The 27,805-nt window shown below is 54.5% G+C and overlaps 3 protein-coding genes and 1 long non-coding RNA gene across 5 annotated transcripts; 1 reads left to right on the top strand and 3 right to left on the bottom strand.

Moving 5' to 3' along the window:
• Nucleotides 1–76: 76 nt before the first annotated feature.
• On the bottom strand, nt 77–2,258 carry LOC309447615 (C-C motif chemokine 4-like). Its single transcript, XM_082068424.1, has 3 exons — nt 2,112–2,258; nt 1,483–1,594; nt 77–648 (listed from the first exon to the last, which is right to left on the bottom strand). The coding sequence occupies exons 1-3, from the start codon at nt 2,182–2,184 to the stop codon at nt 561–563; spliced, it is 273 nt and encodes a 90-aa protein (XP_081924550.1). The 5' UTR covers nt 2,185–2,258; the 3' UTR covers nt 77–560.
• A 9,561-nt stretch (nt 2,259–11,819) lies between these two features.
• LOC309447596 (C-C motif chemokine 4 homolog) lies at nt 11,820–13,171 on the top strand. The gene is made up of 3 exons (XM_082068382.1): nt 11,820–12,048; nt 12,371–12,485; nt 12,773–13,171. Exons 1-3 carry the CDS (start codon nt 11,979–11,981, stop codon nt 12,858–12,860), a joined length of 273 nt encoding a protein of 90 aa, XP_081924508.1. The 5' UTR covers nt 11,820–11,978; the 3' UTR covers nt 12,861–13,171.
• A 5,935-nt stretch (nt 13,172–19,106) lies between these two features.
• LOC309447571 (E3 ubiquitin-protein ligase TRIM39-like) lies at nt 19,107–24,492 on the bottom strand. 2 transcript variants are annotated; one of them, XM_082068329.1, is made up of 6 exons: nt 23,836–24,492; nt 23,096–23,195; nt 21,307–21,530; nt 21,148–21,170; nt 20,436–20,548; nt 19,107–20,017 (listed from the first exon to the last, which is right to left on the bottom strand). In XM_082068329.1, the coding sequence occupies exons 1-6, from the start codon at nt 24,265–24,267 to the stop codon at nt 19,446–19,448; spliced, it is 1,464 nt and encodes a 487-aa protein (XP_081924455.1). In that variant the 5' UTR covers nt 24,268–24,492; the 3' UTR covers nt 19,107–19,445. The 2 variants fall into 2 exon arrangements, with proteins under 2 accessions (XP_081924455.1, XP_081924454.1); XM_082068328.1 differs by having other exon boundaries at nt 21,307–21,537; nt 23,100–23,195.
• A 442-nt stretch (nt 24,493–24,934) lies between these two features.
• Nucleotides 24,935–26,386, bottom strand: LOC309447576. The gene is made up of 3 exons (XR_014185633.1): nt 26,127–26,386; nt 25,738–25,852; nt 24,935–25,289 (listed from the first exon to the last, which is right to left on the bottom strand). It is a non-coding gene; the product is annotated as an uncharacterized lncRNA (long non-coding RNA).
• Nucleotides 26,387–27,805: the final 1,419 nt, after the last annotated feature.

The following is a 27,805-nucleotide window of genomic DNA, read 5'->3' as shown; positions in this document are numbered from 1 at the left end:
TGTGCAGACAGGCTCAGGGTGAGGTTCTGTCTCTGTGCTGGTGAACATCACATAACAGGACACAGGGAAAAAAGCAGAGGTTTTACCCAAATTCTTTATTCTCTAGAATCATGATTTCACACATGTAAGCCGGGGCCACCCATCATCCAACACTGAGACTCTGAGCCACCCTCCCATAAATACCCTCCCTGCCATCCTCCCATAAATAGCATTATTATCCACAAAAGATATTACTGCCTACTCTATATGATAATTTCTTAAATAATTTAAAATAATATAAGAATAATAATAGAGGTGCAGTCCCATTGGCCCTCCCAGGCCACAGGAGGTGGTGTCAGGGCAGCTGGGTCAGGTTACAGACTGGTTTCTGCAAGCCAAGGGCAAGCAGCAGCACCCCAACATGAGGCATCTCGTGGTCCCCGTCCAGCGGTCCCTTGGAGCTGCCTGCAGATGATGTGGGATCATGCAACTCGTGTCTCCTCAGCACCATGTTCCGTCGCAGGAGCTCAGGATAACAGGACTCGTGCGTGACAGCAGCTACACTTGCCATCTTGCTTCACTCAGTTCTGTTTCAAGTTCTGCAGGTAACTCTGAACCCAGGTGTCGCTGGGGTTGGCGCAGACTTGGCGGCCCTTCTTTGTGATGAACCTGTGGAATGGGGATGAGATGAGACATATTAAGTCTCTGCTCAGACCTGCATCCCAGGAGACCCTGGATCCCAACATTACAAGGCATTACAAGAGGTTGTCCCCTGTGCCCCAAGCTGATGCTAAAAACAGTGGCTGGCTGAGATTTCCCGCATGTCCACCCCTTTTCCCACACTGCATCCTCAGCTCCTGCAGGAACAACCCTGGGGATCCCCACAAAGAGCATCATAGAATCATAGAATCATTTTGGTTGGAAAAGACCCTTAAGATCATCAAGTCCAACCATTCCCCACCCCTGGCACTGCCCCAGGTCCCTGAGAACCTCATGTCCGTCTGTCCAACCCTCCAGGGATGGTGACTCCAGCACTGCCCTGGGCAGCCTGTTCCAATGCCCCACAGACCTTTGGGGAAGAAATTGTTCCCCAGATCCAACCTCAGCCTCCCCTGGCGCAACTTGAGGCCGTTTCCTCTGCTCCTGGCGCTTGTTCCTGGGGAGCAGAGCCTGACCCCCCTGGCTCCAAGCTCCTTTCAGGCAGTTCAGAGATCAGAAGGTCTCCCCTCAGCTCCTGTTCTCCAGCTGAACCCCCCAGGTCCCTCAGCCGCTCCATCACACTTGTGCTCCAGCCCCTCACCAGCTCCGTTCCCTTCTCTCAACTCACTCCAGTATCCCCATCCCCAGCAGTCCCTGTTCAGGCTCTTTCTCCATGGGGTTCCTCTCTCCCTGCTCTGGTCCTACAGCCCCCTGTGCCCACAGCCACCTCGCAGAGCCAGTCACTTGCAGGCACAGACCCCACAGCGACTGTCCCCACATTGTCCCAGCTTGTCTGGTACTTACACGATGGCAGGATGGGTGCAGCTGGTGCTGGTGCTGTAATAACGCTGGATGAGCTTCTGTGGGAGCCTGTGGTGTGTGTAAGTGAAGCAGCAGATCGGGAGGTCGGATCCAGCTAGAAGAGGCAAAGAGAGACAAGGTGAGCACGTGCTGGGCTGTGCGCTGGGAGCAGCCCGCCCATCAGCTCAGGGAGCCATGCTGGGGCGAAGGCAGTGAGGAATTAGAATAATTAATATTGAAATGGACTTGGGGGTCACCTTGTCACTCAGTCATCGCTCAGAGTTTCATTTCCCCACCTCTCCCAGCCCCAGGGAAGAGACTGAAATCCCTGAACTGTAACCAGGAATAACTACTCCAAGCCCAGGATGGATGGATGGATGGACAGATGGATGGACGGATGGATGGACAGATGGATGGACGGATGGATGGATGGATGGATGGATGGCCGGACAGATGGCTGGCTGGATGATTTTCCACTTCTAGGATTTCTACATGCAACTGATCTCAGTGCAAGGTGGAGAGTGATACAAATGCTGAAAAACTCTTAGCTATCTGACAGGGGAGCTCAACGAAGAAATAATATCAAAGGCTCAGATCTGTTCTTCCATCACAAATAAAAAAGTAGGACTCACCTGGGCCAGAGAAAGTCTGGGAGCAAGAGGCTGCAATGAGCAGAAGAGCAAAAACGGCTGCAGAGGTCTTCATCTTCCCGTGGGGTGAGAGCAGCTGGAGCAGGACGAGAAGCTCTGGCAGATGCGGCTCAGACTGCAGCAGCTGGATTTTGCTCCCTTTTAATAGCGAGTCCTGGAGTCTGCCGGGAGAAGCCTGAGTGGAAATTCCAGAATGATAAAAGATGGTGACACGAAAGTGAAATAGCCAAAGGGAATTAGGGAGGAAAAAAAAAAAAAAAAAAAGACAAAAAGAATGGGATATGTTCACACCGGAGCCAAGTATGTTGAGCTCTGACTCAGCGTTCATTTTCGATTTCATCAAATCAAAAGGAAACTAAACTGTGCCAAGTGGCATGACCACAAAGAGGAGAACTACTTAGCTGAGCTACAGGAGGGATTTTCCCTGTGTGTCTGTATAGCAAAAGACACAATGTTTGCCTAAGATTATGCAACTCCGGAAAAAAAAAAGAAGATGCAGGCACCAAAGCACGCTCGTGCCGGGTGTTTATCAAACTCGCTGAACCGCAGCACATGGAGCTGAGAGGCAGCTGGACCGCGGGCTCTGCCCCTACCAGCCCCGCAGTGTTCAACATGGTTCACGGAGGAGCTGGGGCTGGAGGAACCCCTGGAGATCAAAGCAGGGTCGGCTGGGAATGCTGCCCAGGACCATGGCCAGATGGGCTTCGAATGTGTCTGGGGATGGAGACTCCACAACCTCCCTGGGGACCCTGTTTCAGTGTTCAGTAATAAAGTTTTATGTGCTGTTTAAATGGAATTTCCCATTGCCTTTTGTCCTGTCACTGGCCACCACTCAGGCTCCATCTACTTTGCTCCCCACACACGAGCTGGTAAGATGCCCTGAGCCATCTCCTCTCCAGGACCAACAGTCCCAGATCTCTCAGCCTCTCCTCCTGGGACAGATGCTCCTGTCCTCTTTGTGGCCCTTTGCTGTGACTCTCTCCAGTATGTCCATATGTGCCTCATACTGGGGACCCCAGAACTGCACCCAGCACTCCAGGAGTGGCCTCACCAGTGCTGAGCAGAAGTGTCACCCCCCTCGACCTGCTGGCAGCACTCCTGCTAATGCAGCCCGGGAGCCTGGGGGCCTTTGTGGCAAGGAAACATTGCTGCTCACGTGCAATTTGGTGTCCACCAGGAGCCCTGGGTCATTATATGCCAAAATGCTTCCCAGCTGGTGTGCACCAGCACACACTGGTGCCTGGGGTTGTTCCTCCACAGGAGCAGGACTTTGCACTTCTCCTTGTTGAACTCCATGAGGTTTTGTCACAGAATCACAGAATCACAGAATCACAGAATCACAGAATGTTAGGGATTGGAAGGGACCTCAGCCCGTTTCTCCAGCCTGACAAGGTCCTTCTGGATGGCAGCACATCTGTCTGCTTTGTCAGCCACTCCTTCCAGCTTTGTGTCACCTGCAGACTTGCTGAGGGTGCACTTTGTCCCATCATCCAGGTCATTAAGATATTAAACAGCACCTGCCCCAGTATTGATCCCTGTGCCATGGATCACAACCCTCCAAGTGCCTCTCACTGCTGTTTATCTAATCCATCATTTTTCCTATGAAGACATTATGCGAACCTTGCTAAACTCAAAATTAACAACATCCACTGCTCTGCCCTCATCCACAAAACCATCTCATCTTTACAGGCTACTCACAGTCACCTTTACAGCCTCAGGCCTCCACAGACAATGAGATTGCAGGATCTCATCTGCTTTGGAGGGTCTTTGCAGGCAGGAGGGTCTATTGCCATCCCCAACCTCAGCCCTGGGGAGAGGGGAGTTTGCTGGAAGAGGCAGTTTGCCACACTGGAGACATCTTGCCAACCTGAACCGCTCCCTCCAAAAGCGCTCCTGAGTTCAAGACATATTTTCTTGCCAAAAATGTGAGAGACAAGTAGTGGAGAACCTACCCGGCATGGGAGAGGCTTTCCAGCCTCAGCAGGTCCCCGGTGCTGGAGCGGTGGCCACGCGGTCCTGTGGAGATGGGGGGATGTGGGGCTTCCTGATGCCCCACCAGAGCCTGGGGGTGCAGCTGGAGCCAGAGCCCCCCTCCACCACAGAGGGGATGCTCAGGCCTGTGGGGGGGCTCCAGGGCCTGGAATTTTACACCTAGAAGTACAGATCTCCTACTCAGCTCCCCTGGAGCTGCAAGCGAGAGCGGTGGAGACACCGTCCTTCCCGAATCAGCTCGCGTGGGGCAGGGACAGGTGCAGGTTGCTTGGAAAGATGGTTGAAGGTCCCTGAGACAGATGATGATCTGTCTCCACACACTCACCCCCCAGGGAGGATCTTTACACTCCCGCTTCCCTGCATGGTCTTATCCTGCGTCACAGCCCAGGACACCGGTGCTGTAGCTGTGACAGGCTGCAGGCTCACCCTGTAAATGGGCAGAGGCACCACCAGAGTGGCCCAGGGTCTGCTTTTACTGGGGCTAAAGCCTCTGTAAGTCCTGACATCGGTATCAGGGAAGGAGTGGGGTTTAGCGGGATCACAGCAAGCCCTGACAGGACCAGCACTGCTTTCCCTGGGTAAGTCTGAGCAGCTCTGGGCAGAGATGCACAGCAGAACAAGAAGTGGCTCCAGCTTTCGGCTGAATGGCTGCAGAGTGAAACCAAATTATGGCTTTTTTTGCCATGGAAATAAATCACGCAGAAACCAACAGTGGGAGTTTGATGTTCCTCCGTGCTTGCAACTCACATGTGCACGGGGAAATGACAAACACCGGCTGCCGGCGCAGCATCGCTGGGTGAGGAAGGCTGTGGCTGCCGAAAGGCAGCTTTGTGGCTAACACCAGCCCGGGACAGCTTTGCTCATGGGAACTTCACAGCTTCTGCTCATCAACCCACCACCTGCAAGGAACGAGCTGCAGTGGCCCACGCGGTGCTATCTTGTCCCCAGAGGCGGTGTGGAGGTGCGATGGGGGTGTGATGTGATCTGCACCAGGCAGCTCTGCCCTCCATCTGGAAGCCCTGAAATGGTCAGTAGAAGGAAAGGAGACGTCATTTACTGCTAATGAATTTGGCAGAACTGGAGGAGGAGGAGCTGCCAAGAGCTGCTGCAGCTGCAGTCGCTTGATTGTGTCTGTGGTACAAACCCATTAGCGCTCACAAAACTGCCCTTTGTCACCTCTGAGGTTGTTTTCCCGAGAGTTCTGAGAAGCCTCCTGGAAGGGGCAACCTCTCCCTCCCCAGCTCCCGACTCCTGCACAGTGCTCCGATCCCCAGGCACGGGCTGCACCCCCAAGTCCGTCCCCAGCTGCATCCCCGGCCGCCCGCTCCCGCCAGGCTGTCCCCAGAGCACCCCTCCAACCTCCAAGGCCAGTTTCTGGTTTCAGCTTTCTGTTTTCCGTATACTGGTTTTTGCTTCTCTGTCAAATCCCGGAGCCCTCTGCTGTCAGTTCCTACAGTTCAAGCGTTTATAAGCTGACCTCTCTCAAGCTTCCTTTATTATTCCTGGAAACGAGCCCTTTTTTAAATCATTGTAGCCTCACCCAGACTGGGGCACGAGATTTGTTTGGGTGCAGGCAGGATAGAAAAAGAAAGCTAAAATTATTCAAAGGGGAAGACTATAGGGAAGGAGGTTATAGTGGGTGCTGAGCCTTCATCTCCTGAGACAGATGGTGGCAAGGATTAGCCCAGAGGCTTTGGGACTCCTTCAAGCCCCCAAGCCAAAATCCTGCCCCTGCCAAGAGCCACAGGTCACAAAGCACGTAAGCCCAGGGCAGGGGGATGAAGGGACTTTGCTGGCAGGTAACAGTGAGAGCTGTCCCCAGGCTGATGGGGAAGTCTCGTCTGCTTCCCCTGGGGGTGCAGCTCATCTGTGGGTGCTGCCCCATCCCAGCCCTGGCACCTCAGCAGGGTCAGAAGGACCACAGGGTGTGAAAAGGGACATTATCCCATCCCTGTCACTTCTGCTAGCTGTTTGCTCCTCTTGCCCATAAGCCCACAAGCAGATGCAAGCTCTGGGGTGTGGGGCGCTCGGTTTTGGAGATGCTGGTTGTTTCACCTGCAGCGCCCCAGGGGTCACAGCCTTGTCCCTCTGCTCACAGCCTGGGACAAAGGTGATCCCTGACCAAGCCCAAATCCCCCCTGCTCACACCTGCAAACCATCCCCAGCAGGTCCCTCCTGCACCTCTCTGCATGGACCCCAAGGGATGCGGAGGGTGTGCAGGGAGACGGCGGGGCCGTGGCATGCCAGGAGTGGTGCCGGAGCTCCCTGAGCCCCCCCATCTCCCCCAGGAGACACGGGTGCCAGGCAGAGCCCGTGCTGGCTGGGGCAAAGGGACAATGGCCCTTTTGAAGGGCACAAGCCCATCTGGGGTGGCCAAAGCCTCAGCATCACAAGGAGCAGGATGGGACCTGCACTTCAAAGAGACACTGCAGAGCACCCTAACCAACACACTCTCCCATGCATGGGAAGTGATTTGCAGCCAAAATACATCGTGAGGGTCATAGACACCTGAGCTCTGCTGCCAGTCTCTGTGCATGACCACGGCACCCGGTAAGCTTACAGCTCGCTGCTGGAGCAGGGGCTCACAGCTCCAGGGGGTTCCTGCCCCCCATCAGTTCTGGGGGGGACCAACAGCAGACACATCCCTGCCAGCGAGTGGGTGGACACAATATCTTCAGGAGGTCTGAGGGCCACACATGGGGGAAGTCCCCAAGCTGTGGCAATGCCCTGGCACAAGTTTAAAGGTTAACCTTGGCCATAGCTCCCTCCATGACCAGGGGAAGGACACGATGCTCAGCCGTCCCCACAGCATCTGTGCAGTGCAGCCACCCACCCTGTGCTCTGTGGGCCACCCACAGCCCACTAGACTTTCCGGAGAGCTGGCCTTCAGCGGCACTAGTGACAATGAAAACAATCCACTTGTGGCTTGCTGCTTTTCCTTTTTGGTAGTGAGGCCGCATCTGGAGTTCTGGGGCCAGTTCTGGGCTCCCCAGTTTAAGAAGGACAAGGAATTACTGGAGAGAGTCCAGCGGAGGGACACAGAGATGCTGAGGGGTCTGGAGCATCTTTGTGATGAGGAGACACTGAGAGAGCTGGGGCTGTTGAGCTGGAGAAGAGAAGCTGAGAGGGATCTGATCAATGGGATCAATAGCTCAGGGTGGGTGTCAGAGGATGGACCAGACTCTGTTCATGGTGCCCAACGCCAGGGTGAGGGGCAACGGGCACAGACTGAAACACAGGAGGCTCCATGTGAACATGAGCAGAAAGTTGTTTGCTGGGAGGTGCCAGAGCCTGGCCCAGGCTGCCCAGAGCGGGTGTGGAGTCTCCTGCTCTGAGACATTCAAACCGCCTGGACCCACCTGTGTGATCTGCTCTGTGACCCTGCGTGAGCAGGGCTGGGCTGGGGATCTGCAGAGCTCCTGCAACCCAGCCAGCCTGGGGTTCTGGGATTATGGTGAGCACACAAGGCCCAGTGGGTTAGTTTATAAACTGGTTTTGGTTTTCACCCTGGTAGAGCTCCGAATTTTCATCCTGTCCTGCTCTTTCTGGACTCATCAAAGGTCAGAGTGAGGTGATCTGTCCTTCAGGGCGGAGGATGCAGCCCCAGCAGAAACACTTTGCCTGGTCCTCCCAGGCATTTGCGGGGTTTGAGGGATGCCAAGGGGCGGGGGTCAGGGGTGCCCCAGCCGCAGAGCCGGCAGCTGGGCTGACCCAGGAGCACAGCTCCACAGCCACTTCCTAAGACTCAAAAAATCGCTAGAACTCAAGTTTTTCCTGTTTCTTTTCCTTTCATGCCAAGGATGGAGAGGAGTATGAAGCAAGGAGCCATTTTTTGTTTCACTTTAATTTGGTTTGGAATAAACTACACTTAACCCTCTTTGGTTTGTTTTGTTTCAAAGAAAGGTCAGGAAAAATCTGAGGCATCAGCTATTAGAAAGCAGTAGCATTCCTTATGTATTTTTTCAGAAAATGTCCTTGCTGGAGGAAGGTTGAACCTTTAACGTGATATATTTGTCTTATCAGCTACAAACATCTTGCTGGCATGACATGATTTTGGGGAGACGTGAAGGGGTCATGGAGACACATGGTTCCCAGTCACTCCCACAGGCACAGGTTACCATTGGAGACAGTTCCTGGATGTGATGTCATCTTAAAAATTCCAACATTTCTCCAGAAAAGACAAGAATGGTGTGGGTGAAATTTCTGGACACTTATGGAAAGTCATGGCTGCCCCAGCTCGGAGCAGGACGGGATGGACGCTGCCGCAGGTGGAAGCGGAGCTTGTCCTAGAGGCAGTTTCTGAACTCAGGACATTTTTAAGTACTTCCTTTTATGAGCAAATCCTGACTCCTCAACATTAAAACCTGCTATAAATAGCAACTTACATCAGTCAATCTCACCAGGGTTCCCCTTTCATTCAAGACTGAGAATTTCCCCATTTCTGCTATCACCACATTTATTTTGGGCATTTGCTTTTCTTAGCACTTTCTCCTGGGATTTTTTGGGGGCTTTGCAGAAATCTCTACCATATCCCCGTATGTAAGTTGGTGCAACATCAGCAGACTGTTCCGACACCCCGTCCTGCTGACTCCAAGCACTGTTTGCCAGCGGTGGGGACAAAGGGACACCACAGGCTGGCTTGTGGGTCCTGACAACAGCTGGAGCCACGCTGGGAAACCTTCCACCTTCCACCTTCCACCACCATTTTTCTGTGAACCTAATTCCCATTGAGGTGCTGCAGCCTGCTCCTCCATGGCCATCTCCCTATTTCAGAGCACTTCCCGGGTTAGATGGTCCCTCATCCATGACACACAGTTTCCCTCCTTCTAAAAGGGGGAAGAGACAGGAGAAATTACTTTCTCATTTCACCATGACTGCAATGCGGGAGAGTGGGTGAGGACACATTTTTTAGGAGTGTGTTACAGCATCTCAGGTCATCACTGATATGACTGTAGCCTCCCACCTCGATCCAGGCTGCAAAGAGCTGGCAGAGTGGGGGCTTTTGTCAGATTTCTAAGGAAAAAACAGATTCCTGGGAAGTAAATACCCTGACTCTGGGGATCTATTTGATTTTCAGCAGTAGAAAAGTTCCAGCCCTTGCGTGGCCCATGTAGCACATGTTATCTGGGCTAAACTGATCTGAAGTTGACTCAGCTAAACTGAGAAATTTTTTTATTAATTACAAAACAGTTCCTGATAGTCCAAAATGATTTGGCATCTGCTTGCTGAGAAAAGTATAAATGGAGGTTTTCAACCGCTTGAAGTGGAAAAATGTCTCATTGAAAACATCTGAATAATCAATGCAGATTTCCAATTAATTCTTGTGTTTTAATGAAACTTGTTTTTTCTCAAAACATTTCTGCACCATAAATGGTATTTCTCCTGCCTGCCCTACCCACAGTGTGTGCCTTGGGAGCAGGACAGGACCAGATGGCTGTAGGTGGCAGATCTCAAGACATGACCCATGAATGCTTGAAGATACAATCACAGGGAACAGCTCAGAGGCAAACCACGCTCTTACGTACACAGACAAGTCGCACTCCTTGAGAGAGGAGCCAAGTGAGCCGACACGAGCTCAGAGCTGATATCTGGTCCAGCTGGCGTTGGGCTGAACGCTGGGTTCCCACCTCCTGCCTGGCTGGACGCCCTGCCTGCAGGGGCAGGCTCTCCTCATCCTCCCATGATACAGAGAATTATAGAATCACTGAATCATTTTAGTTGGAAAAGACCCTCAAGATCGTTGAGTCCAATCATAACCCACCCCTGGCACCCCTCATGTCTGTCTGTCCAACCCTCCAGGGATGGTGACTCCAGCACTGCCCTGGGCAGCCTGTTCCAATGCCCCACAGCCCTTTGGGGAAGAAATTGTTCCCCACATCCAACCTCACCCTCCCCTGGTGCAACTTGAGGCCGTTTCCTCTGCTCCTGGCGCTTGTTCCTGGGGAGCAGAGCCCGACCCCCCTGGCTCCAAGCTCCTTTCAGGCACTTCAGAGATCAGAAGGTCTCCCCTCAGCTCCTGTTCTCCAGCTGAACCCCCCAGGTCCCTCAGCCGCTCCCATCACACTTGTGCTCCAGGCCCTTCACCATATGGGGACAAGGAAGTTGGCAAGTGGAGGGGGCAGTGGGGTCTGAACTGATGGGTGAGCCTGCGAGGTGCCTCTCTCTGCAGGTGACCAAAGGATGGATGGAGAGGGGACCAGTTTGGTCATGATGGGGCCAGGAAGGAGGTGATGCTCTGCTTGGCAAAGCCACATTTGCTCCATGGGGTAGATCTGTCCTTCTCAGCCAGTGCCTCACCTCTGTGACTTCTTCTGTGGAAGTCCCTGCCTGTCTTGTCCCCCAGACCTCTCTCTGCCTGCGTGGGCAGAGCAGTTAACCTGTGTGGAGCTGACCTGCCACGGCTGGTAGAAGGATGGGCAGGGCAGCCCGCAGGTGGTGGAGGCTGTGTACACCATGTTGGAGTGAGATTTGGAAAACACTGCGTTATTTATAGAAGGTGCCTGGGTTTACAGCAAGATCCTTTAATAGAAACAGGATGAGTCAGCACCCAGGGCTGTGGTGGGTGCAGAGGTGCTGGTGGTGCGGTTGGGTTTCTCCACTTCATGTTATAATCCTTCCACTGACTTTCAGGCAGCATCTGCCAAGACATCACCACTCAGTGATCCCTTGAACATAATGAAGTGAAGATATTTCCCAGAAATGCATGTGCTTCCCGGTTCTTCTAGAATGTCCTTCTAGAAACATCTCATTATGGATGGACAACACTCAGCATTTCCCAGAGCATCCATCACCTCCCTGTCAGGCCTTCCCTCTCCTCCTTGGGGATGAGTTTGATAGACCTCCATGGCAGTCTGTACTTAGGCTGCTGACTTCTTCCCAGTGAGCCATCCCTGGTCGCAGACCTTGCCCAGCTCTCAGAGAGCTGTGAGCTTTTACTCTCTGTCATACAATATTGTCACTACAATTTTACCTTTTCTGCTTTTGCCAGAAATCCCAGTTTCTGCCCTTGTCTCACAGGTAATCTGCTCCTGATCTTCAAAAGCAGTGTCTTCTTCCTTACCCTGCTCCTGCAGCCCCTCCTGCCTCATCTTCAGGGTCACAGCCAACATCTCCATGCTTCTTTTGGCCCTCTGCATCTCCATGCCCAGCAATTATAGACCTCACCTCATCTATCAGTAGCCATTGAAATTCAAGTGTCTGACCTAAATTGGTCATGCCCACCAGAACCTGTGCTGTGCCTGCAGTGCTGTCACAGCTGCAGGACATGCCCTGAGTCCCCTCAGAAGCATGTGCAGGACATGGAGCCCACTGGTGATGGCTCCCAACCCCTGCTACTGGGGCAGCATGGGCTGTCCAGGTGTGGGAGGGAGACAGTCCGGGGTAGAGGAGACCTCAACCCCTCTCTCCCTCACCGGCTTTGTCCCACCTGTGCTCTTCAGCCCCTTGGCACAGCTCTTGGAAGGATGCACTCTCACCTCTAAATTGCTTGGGCAGGTTGGGTAACAGAGGCCTGTTGACCAATGCAGGAACCTCCACAAGGAACTTCTTACTAAGGGACATGCAAGAAAGAGGCAGAAGTAGTGATGGTGAGTGTTTCATATCCTGTTTCACTAAGGAGGCTCTGAATCGAAGGGGAGCTTCACCCTTCCAGCTGAGGCTGCTGCTCTGTTCCACCACGAGACTCCACCACCAGCAGCTTCTTCTCTGAGGGAAATTCCATCATGCCTACGCAAGCCGCTGCACGGACCTCCTCACCCCATAAATAGGGGAGTTGCTGCCTGTCTCAGCATCACACAGAACAGAGACTTTCAAGCTTCACTTGCCTGCTCCAGCTCCGGCCACCACTTCTCAGCTGACATGAAGGTCTCTGTGGCTGCCCTCGCCCTTCTCATCGCCGCCTTCTGCTATCAGACCTCCTCTGCACCACGTAAGTCTGGGATATCCCTGTCCTCTCTTAAAGGGGACAGGAGAGATGTCGCTGCTGGAATGGGGTCCCTTCTGCCAGCCCGTCCACCCCTGGGTCAGACTTTGCTCTGGCAGGTGCTCCAGGGCCGTTGGGCCCAGAAGAAAAAGAATTGAAGGGAGAATCAAAAAAAACCTCTTCTGTTCTCTTCCTCCTCTACGTCCTCCCTCATCCCCAGACCGGGGGTCTGCGGTTCCACCTCCCTGTCCCGGGGGTCTGTGGTCACATCTCCCTGCCCTGCTCCCCATCCCTCACCACTGCTGATGATCATCTTTGCTCTTCACAGTTGGCTCTGACCCACCGACCTCCTGCTGCTTCTCCTACACCTCCCGGCAGCTGCCCCGCAGCTTCGTGGTGGAATACTACGAGACCAGCAGCCAGTGCTCCAAGCCAGGCGTCGTGTAAGTCCTCTCCTCCAGGGTGGTGGGGGGCTCTGCCTTTGGGCTGGGGATCCAGGAAGACCCTTTTCAAAACACAGGGATGGAGGCTGGTCCCAGGGGATGGGAGGTGTGTGGGACACGAGGTGCATGGTGATGCTCCACGGTCCTGCTCCACCACTGCTGACACAATGGGCATGATGTGCTGCATGTCCAAATTCTGCTGGTCCTCGGGAGAGGCTGGGCTTGGGGCAGGGTTCCCCTCCACCCATTGCTCTCCCACCAAAATCTTACCTCTCTGCATCCCACAGGTTTGTCACAAAGAAGGGTCGCGAAGTCTGTGCCAACCCCGAGGAGGACTGGGTGAAGGAGTACATGAGCGACCTGGAGCTGAACTGAGGTCCCGGGACAGACCCTGACACCCACGTCTGCTGGCGAGGCCCGGCCGGCTGCGTCAGGAATGCTCCCGTGTCATTGAAAGCTAGTTAGGAAACTGAAAATGTACCAAAATCTGACTTTAACGTTTTGCTATTTAATTTTTTATAGGGGTGGGATCAGGTGCAATAACCCTGCTCTAGACAAATAAGTATATTATTTAATAAATCTATTTTTTTAAATGAAGGTTCATGCTTAGGTTATATTTTCTGTATTTAATTAACTATAATTTTGATGTAATATATTATTCATATTTCAAGAAATAAATATTTTTGTAAGAACTTTCTGGTTTTGCCTCTATTACAATTCTTTGCAACGACAGTAGCTCAAATTATAATAGTGTTCTTTATTCCCTTTTCTATGCTGTCAAAACCCCCACAAGCTTCCCCTATCTGAACGTCCTGCTTTGCAAAATAAGAAAGGAAAAATCACGAAGCAGGAGGTGTGAAAAGGGCACAGATTACATTCAGGTAGCTTGGCTCACTCTTTGTATAAAGTATTTTATCTGTACTCATGACTACTGGCAGCTAGTTAAATTACATCACTGGCCTCATTACAGTCAATTAAAACCTTTAGGGGTTGAAATCTTACATGCTGGCTGTTTCAGGGAAAGTTTTCTGAGAACTGCAGCTAAAATGGATCAGCTCTTCCCAGAGCTGAGGATGGATAAAAATATGTTTCACTACGAGATTTTTAGAACTATTTCATCAAGCTTTCATTTAGCTGGGACATGAGGCTTAGCAGGTGTGTCCCTCTTCTGAGCACAGGTGTTTTTATTCTGTGCCTCCAAGACCAGCCCATCTCTGGAGATGCCTGTCCAGAGACGAAATGTCCCTGCCAGGGCCCAGCCCCAGGGCAGGGTCTGTCCCTGCAAGGAGACATCTGGTGTCCCACCAGAGATGCAGGAGATGGAGCAGACACAACTGATGGCCTTTAAGTTACTCTGATGGGCTCTAGACTGGTGCTGTTGGATGAACAATGAGGGTTTGGGTTCGTCCTGCCTGGACCCTTGGTGCCCATAGGGCAGCCCAACGAAAAGGCTCAGGGCAGAGACCTGCTGCACCTTGGCCGTGGGTGCCACCCAGCCCCGTATCTGAGTGTCAGAGCCCAGGAGCTTCACCCTGAGGACAGACTGGCACAAAGTTGAGTGCCCAGAGCTGACCTTGTTCCAGGGAACAGCAGGAGCTGGGACAGGAGTGGGGAGACCTGCAATGGGGTCACCACAAAATGGTTTGAACCTCCCCAGTCCCTCTTGGATATGAGCCCCACCTGTCCCTGTGGCACTGGCAGCAATCCTGCAGCCTTGGGGTGTCCTGCGGAAGGACACACAGCGCAGGGCCATCGGGGAGCACCAACCAGCCCATGCACTGTTTGAGCCTGTCGCAGACAACCCCACATGCCAACATCCCCAGCAACCTGGTTCACGTTCAAGCCACCCCCAGCAGACACCTACTCCGGGTACCTCAGCTGACTCCTCACCGCTATTCCAAGAGCTTGCAGGGAGCCCTGAATTGCTCACGTCTTTCTTGATCTTACACCCACCTACGCGTGACAGCGCAGAGGAGCCCTCAAAGTGCATCTGAGGAACACAGCGTGCTCGTCAATCCACATCCCCGGGCACGGAGCTGTGAACACAGCTCGCACGAGCAAGGCAAAGGCAGCCAGCAGCTTTCTGAAAGCTGACAGCTGCCTGCAAGTCCTGCAAACAGCAGTGTGATCATGGAGAAGGCAGCCGTGGTCATCTTCACACCACGTTTTACAAAGAAGGAGAAGGAAGAGTCGTGCAGGAAGGTGGCCCAGAGCACAGACAGAAAGGCAGGGGCTTGTAGTGCCCATGTCACCATGAGCCCATATCTGTACCCAGGAATTACCCTGCCCAGAGCTGGGGATATATTTGCCATATCATAGAATCATAGCGTTATAGAATAATTTTGGTTGGGAAAGACCCTCAAGATCATCCAGTCCAACCATAACCCACCCTGGTACTGCCCCATGTCCTGAGAACCTCATCTCCGTCTGCCAGCCCTCCAGGGATGGTGACTCCAGCACTGCCCTGGGCAGCCTGTTCCAATGCCCCACAGCCCTTTGGGGAAGAAATTGTTCCCCACATCCAACCTCAACCTCCCCTGGTGCAACTTGAGGCCGTTTCCTCTGCTCCTGGCGCTTGTTCCTGGGGAGCAGAGCCCGACCCCCCTGGCTCCAAGCTCCTTTCAGGCAGTTCAGAGATCAGCTCCTGTTCTCCAGCTGAACCCCCCAGGTCCCTCAGCCGCTCCCATCACACTTGTGCTCCAGCCCCTCACCAGCTCCGTTCCCTTCTCTCAACTCGCTCCAGCACCTCAAGGCCTTTCTTGGCATGAGGGGCCCAAAACTGACCCCAGGATCTGAGGTGTCCATGTACATTGGTGCAGCTATTTGGGACTGATGTTGTTGCCAGAGTTGAGGCAAGAAAACTCCCACACCATACAGCCCTTGGATAACCTGGTGCTGGTGTGTGGGTGTCAGGGGCTGATCATGATGCTCTTCCCTCCCAGAAACAGCCTCACAGGATGCTCAGGGAGCACCCGCTGGAGACGGGGCAGGTGAACACAAGAAGGGCGCTGAGCCCGAGGCAGCAGATGGGACCCAAGAGGAGGGTGCCTTGCAGGGGGTTTCCTCTGGGTTTAGACCATGACAAGAGCAATGGTGTCAAGGGTTTCAGAATTTGTAAACTACTAAAAGAGAGATTCATCCTGAAAACAGACTGTGGTATTTACTGAATATTTTGTGCATGTGTATAGAAGTAAATATTTTTAATGAAAGCCCTGGGAAATCCTAACTGTGAAAAAAAATAAAATCATTACTGTGATAAGAATAACATCATTATTATAATACACATGCACGTCTCTATATATGTGTTGTTTATATCACCCTGGTGTGTCTGTAGGCATTTTGAGGTATAATGACAGCCACGGGAGCTGGGGATCAGAGTCTGGCATCACACAGAACAAGGAGTTGAGCTGTGCTGATTACGAATTGAAGGCAATCGAGGTTCATGGTCTGATGGCTTTTACATCTCCGCTTTTTCAGAGAGGAATTAGACACTCTGAAGGGAAAACGCCCATGTGCTCAGCAGTGCCAGCTCTGTGCCTCCCCTGCATCCCAGGGGCCAGAGAGAGGAGGCTCCATCCTCCAGCTGAAATGGCTCTTCCCAGAGACACCAAGATGGGAGATGGTGTCTCTTCTGGGGGTCTGGAACCCAAAAAGGCATGTAAAAGTGGATTTGCATGCTGCATACAAAAGATTTTTTTTCCCTAAAGTAGCAATAAACCCAGACTTCCAGGGCTGAGGAAGACACAGTATTATGCCAGAAATCATTCCTGGCTGTCACCTTCCCTGTAACAGACAACAGAAGGCAGAAGTGCCAATGAAGACCCAAAAGAACATTTCTGCTCAGTTCTTAGAAAGATGCAGACAACGACTCACATCCCTCTAAGACGACAAAGCATTTTCCACTACACTAGAAGAGAAAGAAAAACTATAATGTATGTTGAGAAAGCACATTTCTAAAACCGCAAAACTGTAAGTTTTGCTGTGCAAAGTCTTATCAGGGATCTTATCAGTTCCTCTAGGTGACCAAACTGGCTCAGGATCCAAAGCCTAAAAATGGGACTTTAATCTACTGATTTCTCAGAACAACAACTGGCTGATCACCCAACCCCAGCCCATGGCCATTCTGCCAGAGCTGGTATCCCCAGGGATCACTGACATCAGTAAAACCTTGAGAAGATCAGTCCTGGGACCCACCACAGCAAGAGACTGTCTCAACCCAAAATGTCCCTGCAAAATGTATAGAATCATAGATTTGGTTTGGTTGGAAAAGACCCTCAAGATCATGGAGTCCAACCATAACCCACCCCTGGCACTGCCCCGTGTCCTGAGAACCTCATGTCCATCTGTCCAGCCCTCCAGGGATGGTGACTCCAGCACTGCCCTGGGCAGCCTGTTCCAATGCCCCACAGCCCTTTGGGGAAGAAATTGTTCCCCACATCCAACCTCAGCCTCCCCTGGCGCAACTTGAGGCCGTTTCCTCTGCTCCTGGCGCTTGTTCCTGGGGAGCAGAGCCCGACCCCCCTGGCTCCAAGCTCCTTTCAGGCAGTTCAGAGATCAGAAGGTCTCCCCTCAGCTCCTGTTCTCCAGCTGAACCCCCAGCTCCCTCAGCCATGTATATGCTCATCTTCCTTTAACATAAAGAAATCAAGTGGAAATGGAGTGACTGTGATGAGCTTGGTACATATAGGTCAGTCTCTTTGGCAATAAATAACCTTATGATGCCATGTGAGGGTCACCAGCTTGCTTGGGGCAGGAGAGTTTGCGGGAAGACCCAGGTTTTTGGGTCAGACTGCGCTGTGCCGGCAGACATCCCTCACGGCTGAGGTGGATGGTCCCAGCAGGACCTGGTCCTTGCTGGGAAGGGTCTGTGTGGAGGATAGAGCCAGGCAATAAATGCATTTCCACTGGGGAGAGGGGCGAGCTTGGTTTGTCATGACTTAAACAGAAATCTTCTTTGCAAACAGCTTTAGGAACAGCTTTAGCTCTAAGTCAGCAGGTCCCAGTGCTCCTGGCTTTTCTCTCGTTGTCCGTTGCCAACCAGTCTGGGCATCTCAGGGCAGACTGGGATCTGCCTCAAGCAGTTTCATAGTTGCAGGTGATGTGGACAGTCCACCAGATGGACAATTTTATAGCATATTCAGGGCTATCTCATGCCTTCAACCTTTAGTCTCCTTCCTGAGAGAGGCAGATTCATGATTTCTAGGAACGCTTTGGCTGGTGCATCGGGGTGAGTTCACATCCTTTCTGTCTTCCCCCGGTTTGCAAGATCTCTGAACTGTTGCACTTCCTCCCGCCTCTTCTGGAAACGCTCTTTGTGCCTCGGGCGCTGCAGCAAGTGCCACTCGTCTGTCACCTCGCTGCGGTCAGATCGCTCTTGCCTCCTGGACAGTTTCCATCCCACCACCGCCTCCCGCCCCGTTCAGTGACATTTATCCTGGTCCCTCCCCAGCTGTCACCCTGCACAACAGGTTTTCAAGGCTGTCCTCACCAGTCCCCCCCACAACTGCCTCTGCTCCCAGCCCTCTGTCAAGACCTCAAAGTTCACGTCCTTTCTTCATCTCCTTTCCTATCTTCTCAGGCTCCATAAACTGCCTCTGCATGATCTCCATGGAGGTCAATGATCTGCAGCACCCACCAAGACCTGTTGACCTTCTCCTTCCTGGGCCATGCAAAGCTGGGACCCGGCTCTTCTGGCTGGTCTGTCCTCTCTGCCATGCAGCCTCCAAAATAAAGACCCTGCAGCTGGCGGGAGGAGAGTGGGACTCCACAACACACAACAAAACTCAGGTGAGAGGAACCGCTGTCTCAGGTCCAGCATAATTTTTCACTAGGAGATTCCTAAAGCACCATTTGGGGCATCTCCAGAGAAGTTGTGCTGAGTAGGACTGGCTGATGCCAGTGCTGAGCCTAAAGACCTGAGAGCTTTTCCTCCAGCGACACGGTGGCCAGCTGCTAAGGCAAGAGGCTGGGGCAGCAGTACGGCCTGAGGAGCGGGGATGTCCCAGAGGATGGAGAGATCGAAGGTGACCTCTCGAGACATCAGCAAATGCCGGGGAATTTTTCTTTCCCTGTTTTTTGCAGGCCCTGAAGTGCCCCTGTCCTGGGTGTGCAATGCTTGGAGATCTCCCACCCATGGGGCTTGTGAGGAGAGGTGGAGAGGCTGGACCTGCCAAGCCTGGAGGTGACCACGGATTCATAGAATCACTTTAGCTGGAAAAGGCCTTCAAGATCATCAAGTCCAGCTATTAACCCAACAATGTCACTAACCCATGTCCCAAAGAACCTTGTCTACACACAGATCCCCCCGCGGACAAGAAAGAACAGCCCAGGAGTCACCAGCTCAGCAGCATCCACACCCCTACAGATGTCCCCTTGCCCTCACCCAGCACCACCTGGCGGAAGCATGGTCAACCACACAGGCAGCTGCCACCACCGAGTCCCTGCCTGGCGGTGCCCGGCTTGCTGCGGTGTCCCGCTGATGGCACAGCAGGATCCCTCGAGGACCCTCTCTGTGCTGGAGAGGACCAGGTGCAGCAGCACCCTTTGAGATGCTATGGATCAGCTGAGGCTAACGGGCAGGGATGGCCGCACCACAAAACCACACTGCTAATCACACAAGGCTGCCCAAATCAACCCTTTATTGCTTTGTTCCAGTACAATTCACACCAAAATCAGCTCTACGCAGCAGGCTGGGTGCCCACCCTTCTCCAGCAACCCGTGAGATGAGTGGCAGGACAGTGGTGGCCAGCGGGGTCCCCACTGGTGGTACAGTGGGTTATGGCATGTCCCCACTGCACAGGCAGGGCATGGCGTGGTGTCACACTTGGCGGGTCACCCCAGGAGCACAGGGGGACCCTGCCATGACGCTCACCAAAGCACACAGCTGTTTCCCTGATGCTGTCCCCTTCACGGGAGGAGTTGGTTGTGCTCCCAGGTCTTTGCCCACCAGGGCAGCCGCCATCACAGGACAACGCACCCAGTTCCCTGCGTGTCCCTGACCCAGGAGATCACCAACGGCTCTGCATTTCTGCCCCCCAAAAAGGCACCCAGGAAGAAGAGAGGCCGGAGGTTCCCTGAAAACTTGTCAGTGAAGGTGTAAATGTGGGAGCGGTCGCTCACATTGTAAAAGGAGATTTCTCCTGCCTCATAGTCCAGGAAGATCCCGATGCGCCGGGGTCTCACGCTCAGGGTCAGAGGGGAGACAGGTGACGTGAGGGCCTCGTAGTTGCCGTTGTTTTGCAGCCGCAGCACCCAGTAGCCGTTGTTTGGGGAGAAGAGGACGTTGCCTTTCCGGCTGGCGGACTCCCGGCACAGCCCCAAGCCCCACTCGGGCTTGTCTCCCACCTGCACCTCCCAGTAGCTGCGGCCCGAGAAGAAGACCTGACTCCCCAGCACCGCTGGAGCGGTGCTGAACCTCCTGGGGTTCTCAAAGAGGGACAGAAGCAGCTTCTTGCTCCCGCGCCGCACGCTCTTGCGGTCCTCGGACAGGGTGAGCTCGGGGTGCGCCGTCTCGGGGTCCAGCGTCACGTCCACTGGAGCGAGAGAAGGGTGGAAGGACAGATCAGCGGTCTGCAGGTGTGGACACAAGCAGGTGCCTGCGACCTGGGTGCCAGACTCTTCCAGATCTTCCTACCTGTCATATTTATTTGTGTGTGCCCCTGGTTTTTCACAATACAGAAAATCATGGTAACCACAAACCACAGCAAAATATTTGGCATTTGACTGCAGAGCAGGATCAGAATGAAGGCGGCTCTGCAGCCGCCAGCACAGCTTTGCGAGCAGTCAACACCGAAAGCAAGAGTTCAAGGGTAACACAGAGCCTGGAACTCCTGAGTGACCTCCTGGGCTTCAGGGTCAGCTCACAATCCATCCAAGACCAGAAGAAGGAAGGTTTCTCGACCATGAAACCAGACCAGAGGCCAGGAGCTGGCACAAAAGCAGCCCCCTTACCTTTGAAGTTCTTCAGCATGTCCCTCATGCCCAGGCAGCGCTCGGGGATGCTGTAGTCTTCCTTCAGGGTCACGGACACAGCCTTGGGGGCCTGGAACTTCACCCCCTCACACCTGTAAGGAGAGCGATGCCCATGGGCTGTACCCAGAGCCCACAGCACAGCCGGTCTCCTGCTGCGGGGAGTTAAAGCCTTTCTGTTGCTGCACAGGTGCGCTTCCTCCCTTGAGCTCTGTGAAGAGCAGCAGAGATAAGCGCTGGCCTATCAGCAACCCCAATGGGACCAGAGGTAAACAATGTGGGAGCGGTGGTGCTAGTCCCTGGGAAGGAGGGAGCAAGGCCAGGTCAGCATGGAGAAGGGCCAGAGGAGCCACCGAAATGACCCGAGGCTGGAACAGCTCTGCTGGGAGGACAGGCTGAGAGAGCTGGGGTGTTCAGCTGGAGAAGAGAAGCTCTGGGGAGACCTTAGTGTGGTCTTTCTGGACTTAAAAGGTGCCATAAGAAAGATGGGGACAGACTTTGGCTCTGGGGTCCTGGAAGAGGAGGATGGAATCTCTTCTCCAGCCACTACTGGTCTCGGTCCCTTTGTCAGTCCCAGGAAGGACCAAAACAGGCTCTGGGCAGGGAGGATGGGGCGGCTGGTGTGGAGCAGACACGAACATCTTGGAGCCTGGAGGCAGCCAGGACAGTAGGAGGAACAGGCACAGGTACCCACCTGCTCAGGATGCTTTTCATGTCCTAGAGGGAGAAGCGAAAAACCATTTTGGGTGTGGGGCTCCAATGCCTCGTGCCCACCAGCCAGCCCGGCTCCGGCCACCTGCCCAGACTGAAAGGGTTGGGGGCTGAGTTAGGAGAGCTGGTGGCTTAGCCTGACCTTAAGCAGCCCGTCAGCCGGCTGCTGCGTCTTCTCCTTTATCTCCAGGATCAGCTCCTCCAGCGAGAACTTCTGCTCCGCCAGCCTGGCCAGGTTTTCATTGATCATCAGCAGAATCCGCTTCTCCTCCTCCTCCAGCTTCTGAAGCAGCAGCTTCTCCTCATCAGCCAGCAGCCGATGCAGCTTCCCGAACTCACTCACAATCCTCTCCCGCTTTTTCTTCACTGTCTCCTTAGGATGAGAAGATAGATGGGGTGAAAAGGGGCAACGTTAGCCAGGCAGCTGAGATGGAGCCGGATGCTCCAGCATCCATGCCCGGCATCAGGCTTTGGGAAACCACCGCATTTTTTTGATAAGCACATCTATTTAAAAAACACAGCCAGAGGCTCACTGCTGCGTGGTCACCCCGCCCGGGTCCCACTCCACATCCTCTGTTTACCAGCTGTAGGACCTTGCCCACGGCACTTCTGCTCAGCTGTACCTCAGATGGCTAATGATGGGCTGCAAGGAGACGCCATCAGGCGCTGGGGTGGGTTTTTATTAGATGTGGTGCGACTTGTCCCTCCAGGCAGATCCAGGCTAACCCGCTGCTCTGAGAGCCCGGAGGAAACCCTGGGAGAACCCGCAGCAAAGGGAGCAGGTGGAAGAAGCTCTGGGGTGGCGAGAGATGGAAACGGGGAGCAGCGGGGCCCCGCGGGTGTCCGAGAGCTCTCACCACAGCCAGCAACAGGCAGGGCCTGCCATGCTTGAGGGTTTTTCACCTGAGCCCTAAATATTGGCACTTTGATTGAAATGTGAAGCTCCAGGAAAACAAGCTGCGGTTAGATAGGGCCATAAAACCTCACAACGCAGAAGATAAACAAAAGGAAACTGAACTGCATCTGCTTTTCTGTCCAAGCACGTGATTTCTTGGACCTGAGTGATTAAGGTTTGATAAGGCTGGACGATCACAGCCATTTCCCCCACCGCTCGCTAAGGGACTTCATTTTGTTTTTACTCAAAAAGCGCCAGGCTGGGGGAACCCGGAGGCAGCGGAGCCGCAGCCCCCGCGCCCTGACTCAGGCGTGCGGGGGAGAATGACACGATCTGTCACCACCCCCAGCCCCATCCCAGCCCTGCAGGGATCGTGAGCACACAGGAGCACCCCAAAAACCTGCCACCCACTTGTCCAGCCTGCAGCAAATACCTAGGGGAGCGCAGAGAAACCTGTTCTCATGCCAAGGCTGCTTAATCATCAGCTCTAGCTGGGGCCTGGATAACTCAGCCCTGTAGTTTCGTTTCCTTCCCTGTAGTTACTTTTACTTTCCAGCTTCCAGCCTGGAGGGACATGAAATGCAGCTGTTTCTACTCTCCCTGGGATTGCCTGGAGTCAGGCAGAGGTGCAGTAATTCAGCTTTTCTTCTTTTTTAATGAAAACATTCCTGGTCCCTATTGCTGTGGGGCAGAACTCACCATATGGCTCATGTCTGGCTTGTAACTAAACACAGGTTGTGAAACACAAGGCAAATAAAAAATATCCAATATCTATTTGTTTAACCGGCACACAAACGCCGTGATTTCGGGGAAGCTGGCATGCTGATCTTTGCAAAGCTCTCTCATTCTTTTATAGAGCTGCACCAGTCACTGAGCCTGATTTCCAGCACGGGTTCTCCATACAGCACAGGACATGAACATCCTGAGGGCTATGCCAAATTCATGACCCCAGACAAGATGATTCGGGGTTGTTTTTTGTTTTTTTTTTAATTGTCGATATCTCTGAAGCTCATTCTTTAAGAATTAAGCCAGGCACCTGCCTTGCACTCCTGGGTTTTCACCCTTTCCGCTGACTCACGCTTCTTCACGTCCTCCGCTTCCTTCGAAAGGTGCTCCAGGGATTTCTGGAGTTTGACCTGAAAATCGAAGGAACAGGCTCAGCTCGCCCCAGCAGCACCCGCCGAGCGCCGCGGTTGGGCCGGGTCCCCTGCGCCGGGCCGGACGGTGCCAGCGGGCAGCCAGGGGACGGTCACCCGTGCCAGGCGGTGCCAGCCCTGGCACCCGAGCCCAGCAGCTGCGCTCCTCACTCCCCTCGCAGCGTTAACCCCCTCCGCACTCCTCCGGTTTTCTCTGTAGTTTTCACAGTTTTTAGGTTTTGGAGAGCAAAGCGATGCGTCCCCACAACACCAGGGCACGGGGCGGCTGGCGATGTGCTGCCGGGAGCATCGCCGGGACACGGGGTTTGGGTGAACCCCTCCACTGGGCAAAACATCCCCAGGGCAGCACCCACCGTCCCCCTTCTCCAGGGGGGCCACAGGGGGCGGGGAGCCAGGCTGCCGCTGTGCACCCAGCGGAATGGGGGTGCACCTGGGTAACTCCACAATTAGGGAGCCAGAGGGTCGCTGCAATGGCTGCCACTCTCTGCCACCCCCTCCTCTGCTTTCCGGGCCTGTTGGGAGGGGGGCAGTGGCGTCCCGGCACCTGATCCCCTGGCACCGCCGTGCCCGGGGTGCACCAGGGCAGGACAGGGACCCCGGCACCCCCAGCCTCCCCTACCTTGTACACCTGCGCAGCCTCCTCGATGGGGTAGACGGTGTGCGGGCGGTGGTGCAGGGACTCCCGGCACACCACGCAGATGGCCTCCTCGTCCTCCTCGCAGAAGAGCTTGAGGCGCTCGTCGTGCTGGGCGCAGAGCGGGGTCCCCGGCTCCGTCCCCGCGCCGCCCCGCAGCCCCAGCTGCCGGATGCTCTCCACGATGTTGGCCAGCTGGCGGTTGGGTCGGAAGCCGCTGCGGTGGCAGGAGGCCCGGCACTGCGGGCAGGAGAACGGCCCGTCGGCCCACAGACCCTTATCCTGGCAGTGCTTGGCGATGCAGCCCCGGCAGAAGTTGTGGCCGCAGTCGACGCTGACGGGCTCGTTCATGTACTCCAGGCAGATGGGGCAGATGGCCTCCTCCTGCAGCCGCTCCAGGGCACCCGCCAGCGACATGGTGGCCACCGCGGCCTGGCCAGGCGATTGCTTCCCCGGGGTCAGCCAGTAGAGGCCGGCTCGCAGGCCGGCTCAAGGGCAGGCTCACGGGCAGGTTTTGCGGGCAGGCTTGCGGGCCGGCTCCCGGCGAGGCAGCGCCATGAGAGCCCGCAGGAGAAGCCGCCCGGGGGAGGAGCGTGGCCGGGACAGCTGCACCAGCCCTAAGGGCTGCGGCTTCCTCCGGGCCCGCGGGTCAAAGTGAAAGAAAAACCTGTCTGGGAGAGCGGGACAAATTAGGAAGTGCCAGAAATAATCTGTGGCAGTAGATAAGCCCGGGCACTGGGCTGGCAGAGGAGAGGGGGCTGTCTCTGGTGTTGCTGAGCCGAGCAGCCCCCGGTTGCAGCGGGAGCCCCGGCACTGCCTGCCCAGTGCCTGAGCTCGGTGACCCCACCACGCCGAAATGTCCCGGTGACACCCGCCCAGAGCAGAGCCGTGAGGTCGGGCAGGGCTGGCAGAGGCGCGGGCAGCTGCCCACGGCCCCGGGAGCGGGCAGGGGAGCACCGGGGGGTGCGGCGCGGAGGGGCTGGGGACAGCCAGGGCCACCCACACACCCACCCAGTGCCAGCCCGGACCCCTCCCCAGCCACCGCTGCCCACCACGGCCTCTGAAGCATCTCAAGAGCCAGTGGGAGAAGCTGCAGGTTTTGCTCCTTTTTATTATACAAAAATAACTTCAAGACAATCAGTACGAATTAGAATTAAAAGTTTCACTGAAAATGCCAAATAAATTAAAAACACCTTTGCATAAGCTCAAATAAAAGAGCTAAATAGTGTACTAAATAGCGTGCCAAAATCAGGGGTAGTAGGAAAAGAAGGTTGTGTCTTGGAGGTGCCCACGAGAGAAGGTCCTTGCAGAGCTCACGTTGGAGGGAGCAGGGCATTGCTCATCCACTGCCTGCCTTGTCCTTCTGGTGATTCACGATGTCCTGGACCCACTTATCACTGGGTTTGCCACAGACCTTCTTGCCTGTGACTGTGGAAAATCTGCAGAAAGAAATCCAGTTGAGGAGAGGAGACCACCTGCTCCTTGCCGTGGTGAACCCACCAAACCAGACCCTCCTATAGATAGCTGCAGGGAAACACGGGGTGAGAGGCTGGCTCAGTGTCATTGCAGGTGTCCTGTTCTCTGCCACTTAGGCCACTTCATCCCCGGCATGCCCACTGCAGCCAGGACACCGTCCTGCCTGGGTCCCGCTCTCTGCCCATGAGGTGGTGACCAGCAGAAGCTCTTTCAGCTCAGCTCTAGTACAGGGGTCCAGAAACCGGCTGCCTGAGATGTGGGATTGGCCTCTGAGATGTTTCCAGGCTGTTCTAACCCTGGAGAGCCCAGCCTGGTGCCTTCCCTTGCCAGGATGGGGGGTGACATGGGGTTTCCTGGCGCTGCCACCCTTCGGTCGAGCAGCACCCCCAGGATTTGGGCAGATCTACTCACATCACGGCGGGCTGGGAGCAGTGGCTGCCCGTGTGCTCATACGTCAGCACACGGCTCAAGGGAAACACTTTGGTGCTGTATTGAACACAGCAGGGACCAGAAACGTTGACAGAACCTGGAAGAGAAGTTTTCTGATTAAACCAGGCCAGAAAAAGCACCAGTAGGGAGAAGGAAGGTCAGAAGAGCAGAATATCCCTGCTGGGGAAGGTGCTGCTCCCACCATGGGCGCCCACCGCTGCCACCCTTCCCTCAGGAAGCCAGCGAGCAGCAAGACGTGCCTCTCCTTCCCAGAGCCGATGCTCAGAGGGAAGAGCTGCCAGGCATTACTAGACCTTATACAGCAGAAAGAAAGAGAAGAGAGCTCCTCGGAGAGGAGAGCTTGGACTCACTTGGAGAAGAGGAGACCTGGTAGCAGAGGACAGCCACAAAAAGTACAGCAAGGGCAGCTCTGGAGGTCTCCATGCTTCCGTTGGGTGGAGATGAACCACAGGAGTCAGGCTGGACTGCAGCAGAGCTCCTTGCTGTGCCTGCTGTGGGGTCCCCAGCTTCATCCCATTTTATAGAGGGAGACAGTGAGCGAGGATGGAACACGCCGGAAGCGTTGCTGAAAGACATGACACAATGGAAGAAGTGCTGTGTCAAGGGTGCCACGAAGAGCAGTGCCCGGAACCTCGATGAGAGCAGCACCCTGACATGGCGTATTATATAACGATAAGATACCAGAAATGATAGAGAACAGGATATGAGCTCTCTTTTCCTTCCCCCTGACCAAAGGACTCTGTAGAGAACCTCAAAGCAGCGACTCAGAAGATTAGCAGAAGGACCTTTTGCCTGGAAGGCACATGATGGCAACGGATGGAGAATGACCAGAATGTCACACACGCATGTTTCCTAGAATATCTGCATCAAAAAGCGGGGACAATTCACACACAGAAACTGGTGCATCACCTCCAGGCATGGTGACTCCACCACTGCCCTGGGCAGCCTGTTCCAATGCCCCACAGCCCTTTGGGGAAGAAATTGTTCCCCAGATTCAACCTCAACCTCCCCTGGCACAATTTGAGGCTGTTTCCTCTCATCCTGTCCTTGGGAGAAGAGACCAACACCCTCCAACACAGCCCAGCCTTGCCCATCACTTGGGGGGTTTTTGAAGGTCTGTTCTGCAGTCTTGACCACCATGGCAGAGATGCCAGAGTGTTGGAAAGATGCCAGACCATTCATCATGGCTCCATCCTTGTTCCAGGTCAGCTGTTGTGGGGGACGACATTCCTCCCTGCTCTCCTCCTTGTGCTGCTCTGCACTCCAAAGCCACCCACTGCCTCCCTCTGCGAGCCCAGACCATGTCACGGAAGGCTGCAGGGAGGACCATGGGCACCATGTTGGGGTTTGGTCTCGGATGGAGAAGGGAGGTGCCCTGGGCATTTTTGGGAGCTGCATGGGACAAGCCAAGCCACAAGAATTCCCTGCATGCACTGACTCCTGCAAGTCAGAGAGATTTTTCTCCATCCATTTACTTCCCCTCCCAACCACACATCCATGCGCTTGTTCCTGGGGAGCAGAGCCCAACCCCCCTGGCTCCAAGCTCCTTTCAGGCAGTTCAGAGATCAGAAGGTCTCCCCTCAGCTCCTGTTCTCCAGCTGAACCCCCCAGGTCCCTCAGCTGCTCCCATCACACTTGTGCTCCAGCCCCTCACCAGCTCCGTTGCCCTAAGAAGGTGTAGGCGAAGCTGGGTGCATGGGCAGGAGCTGCCTGGACCACGCAGGTCCCTTGCACATCCCTGTCCCCACGGGACTGGCCATGCACGAGTGATGGATGTTCAGCCTGAGACAAGAGACACGACAGCTTGAGGTGCCCAAGATATCAGCCCAAGACTGACACCCCCGCCTGAGGCAGCAGACGGCAGATTGAGGCTGGGGGAGACGGGTCTGCCCGAGAGACAGGCTGGGGAACCACATGGAGAGATGAGATTGACATCAGACTGAGACAACTTGATCATGATGGGCTGAAGACCTGCTAACCCAGGTGCCACCAAGGTCTGTCACTCTGGTAGCCCTGTTCCTGCATTTCT

Source organism: Streptopelia decaocto (assembly GCF_964273445.1).
Source record: "Streptopelia decaocto genome assembly, chromosome: 18".
Classification (NCBI taxonomy): domain Eukaryota; kingdom Metazoa; phylum Chordata; class Aves; order Columbiformes; family Columbidae; genus Streptopelia; species Streptopelia decaocto.
This window is presented reverse-complemented; position numbering and strand designations above follow the sequence as displayed.

Coding starts and splice junctions, on each gene's coding strand:
- LOC309447615 (XM_082068424.1), bottom strand. CDS start 2,184: ATGAAGACCTCTGCAGCCGTTTTTGCTCTTCTGCTCATTGCAGCCTCT. Junction 1,595..2,111: donor CCAGACTTTCTCTGGCCCAG/GTGAGTCCTACT, acceptor TGCCTCTTCTAG/CTGGATCCGACCTCCCGATC. Junction 649..1,482: donor TGCACCCATCCTGCCATCGT/GTAAGTACCAGA, acceptor CCCATTCCACAG/GTTCATCACAAAGAAGGGCC.
- LOC309447596 (XM_082068382.1), top strand. CDS start 11,979: ATGAAGGTCTCTGTGGCTGCCCTCGCCCTTCTCATCGCCGCCTTCTGC. Junction 12,049..12,370: donor TCAGACCTCCTCTGCACCAC/GTAAGTCTGGGA, acceptor TGCTCTTCACAG/TTGGCTCTGACCCACCGACC. Junction 12,486..12,772: donor TGCTCCAAGCCAGGCGTCGT/GTAAGTCCTCTC, acceptor TGCATCCCACAG/GTTTGTCACAAAGAAGGGTC.
- LOC309447571 (XM_082068328.1), bottom strand. CDS start 24,267: ATGTCGCTGGCGGGTGCCCTGGAGCGGCTGCAGGAGGAGGCCATCTGC. Junction 23,196..23,835: donor AGGCTGCGCAGGTGTACAAG/GTAGGGGAGGCT, acceptor TTCGATTTTCAG/GTCAAACTCCAGAAATCCCT. Junction 21,538..23,099: donor TGAAAACCCAGGAGTGCAAG/GCAGGTGCCTGG, acceptor TCTCATCCTAAG/GAGACAGTGAAGAAAAAGCG.